Source organism: Arachis ipaensis, chromosome B06, assembly GCF_000816755.2.
Source record: "Arachis ipaensis cultivar K30076 chromosome B06, Araip1.1, whole genome shotgun sequence".
NCBI lineage: Eukaryota > Viridiplantae > Streptophyta > Magnoliopsida > Fabales > Fabaceae > Arachis > Arachis ipaensis.
In genome coordinates, this window is record NC_029790.2 from 809,102 (window position 1) to 814,725 (window position 5,624).

Sequence of the window (5,624 nt, forward strand, 5' to 3'; positions counted from 1 at the left end):
AGTAAATGGGCGGAGCGCCTCATCTCCGACTTCCAATTCATCGGCGACTCCGACCACCACTACTCCTCCGCCGCCGCCGCATCCGCTACTCTCAGCCCTCCGCGCTACGATTCTCCGCCTGAGCAGCGGTTCGTCTCGATTCCTCTCGACTTCTACAGAATCCTCGGCGCCGAAACGCATTTCCTTGGCGACGGTATTCGACGCGCGTACGAGGCGCGTTTCTCGAAGCCACCGCAGTATGCGTTCAGCAACGAAGCGTTAATCAGCCGCCGCCAGATTCTCCAAGCTGCTTGTGAAACCCTAGCTGACCCTGCTTCCCGCAGGGAGTACAACCAGGGACTCGTTGAAGATGAAGACGCCACCGTTTTCACTCAAGTCCCTTTCGATAAGGTCATTTTATAATTGAAGCTCAGCCAATCTTGAATCGTAAACTTGGAGTTTATGACTTGACTTAACTTGACTTTAGAGTTCGATAATGCTGTTTGTTTGTTAATGCAACTTCGATTTTTAAACTGTTCAGGTAGTTCTTATTCACTAGATTAAAACATTAGAGATCATCTTCAACTAGTGGGAAATAGTTTAATTTTTGCTGCATAGTCTATTAGTGATTTTCAAGTGGTAGGTAAGCTCATCCTTATCCCCTTTGTCTCGAGTTCGAGCCCTTGGATGTATATAGAACTGTATTGAGAGCAGTTATAGTTCCTCCAGTCGGGTTAGTATACCAGCGGCAAAGACTCATGTTTTTAATTCTTACTTTAATTGTGCTTGTTAATGGAGTGTAAATAGAGTATATAAATGAGGTTATAATTTCAATTCAGGATTTTTGTTTTTGGGGTAGAATAAGGTCATGTTTTGCTATTAATATTGTCAAAGCAAGTTTTTATTGACATGCATAAAGATTGAAAGGATAAATGTTGTGCAATGGATGGAGTATTGGAGTATGGTTCAATGTATATGGAAGGAATGCACAAAATTTTGAATATTATATGTCAAAAGTTTCCCCCTTATCACAGTACATGTGTTTGACAAGTGGAGTGTATGTATAGGTGACCCCATGTTGTTTTTGGCTTAATTTGTTCAATTGCATAAGAAGGCAGTGATGGGTTTTTTGCAGGTTCCTGGAGCTCTCTGCGTGCTGCAGGAAGCTGGGGAGACTGAGTTGGTGCTTCAGATTGGGCAGGGCTTGCTGAGAGAGAGATTGCCCAAGTCATTTAAGCAAGATGTCGTGTTGGCCATGTCGCTCGCTTATGTTGACATCTCGAGGGATGCTATGGCCTTTACCACTCCGGATTTCATTACTGCATGTGAGATGCTTGAGAGGGCATTGAAACTTTTGCAGGTGAATATGATAGTTCCATGGCTATGGATGATGGTTTTTTTGTTTCTCGATTGCTGTATCTTAAAATTTGCCATTTTCCAAAGAATATTGGTTTCGGATGATTTGACTTTTTTTAAGTCAATGCTTCTAATTATATCAATAGGGATGTGTGGAATTTGGTTTGACACTGTGACAGGATTAATCATGACATTGCAAGCCACTGTATAGTTGTTATAATGTTCAATTAGGTTTTGTATAAACATTGATGGTTTAAAATTTGACACAATATAAAATACAGTTCTGATACAAAGTGCTCTCTGCGAACTTGATTATGTAGGAAGAAGGAGCAAGCAGCCTAGCACCAGATTTACAAGCACAAATCGATGAGACACTGGAGGAGATAACCCCACGTTGTGTTTTGGAACTTCTATCCTTGCCCCTTGATGAAGAACATCGAGCACGAAGGGATGAAGGTCTGCAGGGTGTCCGCAACATTTTGTGGGCTGTTGGAGGAGGTGGTGCGGCAGCAATTGCTGGGGGTTTCACACGTGAGGACTTCATGAATGAGGCTTTTTTACATATGACAGCAGTTGAACAGGTATTCTTGCATTGTCGTTTTGCATATTTTTCTGTAATTTTCTCTTCAGGTTTATTTTTGAAAATTTCCCCTCATCTTGTTTCCTTTTTACCTTCAATATTCTTTGAAGGTTGATCTTTTTGTGGCCACACCAAGTAATATACCAGCTGAAAGTTTTGAAGCGTATGGGGTGGCACTTGCGCTCGTTGCTCAAGCCTTTGTAGGTAAAAAGCCACATCTTATCCAAGATGCGGATAACTTATTCCAACAACTTCAACAAACAAAGGTAACAACTATGAGACATGCTGCCTCTATTAATGCTCCAAAGAGAGAGGTTGATTTTGCTTTAGAAAGGGGCCTCTGTGCATTGCTTGTTGGGGAGCTAGATCAGTGTCGATCATGGTTGGGACTAGACAGTGAGAGCTCTCCATATAGAAATTCATCCATTGTAGAATTTGTAATGGAAAATGCCAAGGGTGATGAAGACAGTGATCTTCCTGGACTCTGCAGATTGTTAGAGGCATGGTTGATGGAAGTAGTTTTTCCGAGATTCAGAGATACTAAAGAGATAACATTCAAGCTTGGAGATTACTATGATGACCCTACAGTGCTCAGGTATCTAGAGAGGCTGGAGAGTGTTGGGCATTCACCCTTGGCTGCTGCAGCAGCCATAGTGAAAATCGGAGCTGAGGCTACTGCTGTTATTGGTCATGTCAAGGATAGTGCAATGAATGCATTGAAGAAGGTGTTTCCTGTTGGTTATGAAGATAAAATTGTGAAAACTCAAGAGAATGACGGGAAGGAATATTTCAATCTTTCTGAAAGTGAGAATCTTTTAATTTCACCGGATCAAGATACTTCGACTGGTATTGAGGTTTCTGGAACAAGAAAATCTTCTGAGATAAGTGGTGATGAGATAATTACTGACAAAATTAAAGATGCAACTGTGAAGATCATGTGTGCTGGCGTTGTGATTGGCCTCGTGACTGTGGTTGGCTTGAAGTTTATACCTGCTAGGCATGGCTCACCCACCATACGCAAGACAACTGGTTCGGCACTGGCATCAGATACTGTCAACATAGGTATTACCTTTAGAGACACCCGCAATTAGGATCACAATTACAAATAGATTTCCATCATGAAATTTCTTATCATCTGAATGATTCAGTTACTGCTGATCAGAAATTTGATTTCAGAAGTTCATAGTTAACTTCTAGCAATTATTGCATGGTGCGTATAATACATATTCATCTGCACAGGTTCCTCGGGAGGCGAAGAATTAGAAGAGCAACTTCCGAAAATGGATGCAAGGGTTGCTGAAGCTGTGGTTCGCAATTGGCAGAACATCAAATCCCAAGCTTTTGGACCCGAACACTGCCTCGAAAAATTGCCAGAGGTAAAGAATTAATTTGGTCCTTATGAAAATGGAGGTGATAATCACAACTTTACAAAAACATGACCAATATGCTGAAAATCTTGTGATTTTGAGGAAGTGCTTTAAAAGAAGCTCATTGTAGACTAATGAATGCGATTTTATCCTAGACAACTTGAAATTCTACTGTGATTTCCTTAATTTTCATCTTCATATATGTCAAGTTTTGCTGAATTTAAGATATGCTATAGGTACTTGATCACGAGATGTTGAAGATATGGTCCGATCGGGCATCCGAGATTGCAGAGCGCGGTTGGTCCTATAACTACACGTTGGAGGACCTCAGCATCGATAGCGTGACTATATCCCAGAATGGGCGGCGTGCGGTGGTCGAGACAACTCTCAAAGAGTCAACCCACCTCAATGCTGTAAGTCATCCGCAGCACAATGCTTCAAGCAGCAAAACCTACACAACAAGATATGTGATGTCTTGTTCAGATTCAGGTTGGAAAATCGTTGAAGGAGCTGTTCTTGAGTCATAGTCATGTTTTGTAATATTGTTTGCACTTTTCGAGCACTCTTAATGTAGTTAACCTGTAAATACTCCATCTATGTGCTATCAGATTGTTCAATTAGCTGCAAAATGTTTGAAAATTTCATGCAGAAATAAATAATTTTTTATTATTTATTTTGTTTTTTTAAACATGTAATTTGGACTTTGATCTAAGCCATGTCCAAACAAAATATCAGGTATCGGTTAAATTTAACGAAAGGTGATAATAACTTAATAAGTGATAACTATTGCCTCAAGTTTGATTTTATTCTGTGCAGTATGATTTCTTAATCTAACAAATGAGTTAATTTACTTTTCTTAATAAAAAAATAAATAGGTGCACGGAGTGAATTAGGTATTTCATATGGCAAATATAAAGAGTTTTAATTTTAACAAACGTGATAATAAGATGGCTGCATTTATTTTTTCTCTCTTCTCTCCTCTCTTTTCTTCTTAATTTTTAAAAGGTATTATTTTTCTTTGATATAACAATTATAATTATTTTGGTCTCTAAATTTTCACCTGTTAATTAACTTGGTCCTTGAATTTTATAATTATCATTTATCAATACTTTATGGTATAGTAATAACGTGTTCCGACAATACCACCTGTAACAAAAAGATTTGTTGATGACCTGTCGTATTAATGACACGTGGCATGATAACTAATATTATAAGACGTAACACTAAAATCTACCGTTTCATCAACAATAATGTTAAAACATAATTTATAAAAGAGATTAATTTGATCCATCATTATAAAATTTATAGACCAAATTAATCCGTTTAAAAAATCCAGGAAACAAATTGATTGGTTTTCTTCAGCTATGATATTGCATGATAGTTGTACCAAAAGCTTCATTATGATAATGTGAAATATTATTCGTATCTACTACGTCTTTTGTTACATGTTGTTCTCTATCTCAAAGTCTTCTTAGGCTTAAAGGCCAAGCAATAGCAACTCATGCAAATTAAAGCAATTAAAGTGGGACCTATGTATCAATGAATGTATGATAATAATGTGCCAAGTTGATACGGTATCTTAGGGAGAAATTTTTATATGCTATATAGTATTCGAGCAAGATATTTTTCTTGCTACACACGCATCATTTATTATTTAAATTTGTCACTATAATTTTATTTGTGGACTAGTAAGAATAAAAGAGTACAATTATGATTAATGTTATAAATTTCTTAACCAGTAACTCCTATGAATCTGAAAGATAGAAATTAAATGGGAATACAATTAATAATCACATATATATGGAATAAATTATTATTTATTCACTTGAGATGATGCATTCATGGTTGAATTATTAATTTATGGACTAAAGTTTTTCTTATTTCGTGGAGAAGTTTTCATTGTACCAAAATGTTGACTATATATGGGAACTTTAATTATACTTTATCAAATCAACAAAGAATGAGAAAAAGAAAGTAACCTCCCTAAAAACGTTTAGATGCTCCCCTTATCATTTTCATTAGATCCTCCTTTGAACTCTTTTTCAACAATAATATTTCAAAAGTTTAATTGTGTGCTAATGAAAAGATCAATCTAGTACTACATTTTAGGTTTTATATTCTTTTTAATATAGTAATTATTATATAGTACTTTTAGTAAATATCAGCTCCTATAAAAAGCAGTTTTTTTTTTTTCTTGATAATATTTCACCAGAGACTACTCATGAAGCTAAGGCTGATATTTAATTACAAGTATACTCATTTTGTTTCTCAGTATATTATTAAGTTGAAAACCATTTTTTCACACTTAAATAGTGTGTAGATTATTTTATATAATTATCCAT

At 36.7% G+C, this 5,624-nt stretch overlaps 1 protein-coding gene across 1 annotated transcript; it reads left to right on the forward strand.

Moving 5' to 3' along the window:
* On the forward strand, positions 1 to 3,955 carry LOC107645288 (protein ACCUMULATION AND REPLICATION OF CHLOROPLASTS 6, chloroplastic; the record flags this gene model as incomplete). The annotated part of the gene is given in 6 exon segments (XM_016349277.2): positions 1 to 390; positions 1,115 to 1,339; positions 1,656 to 1,916; positions 2,026 to 2,977; positions 3,155 to 3,291; positions 3,519 to 3,955. Coding segments are annotated over 6 exon segments (2,256 nt in total), but the record flags the coding sequence as incomplete, so codon positions are not given.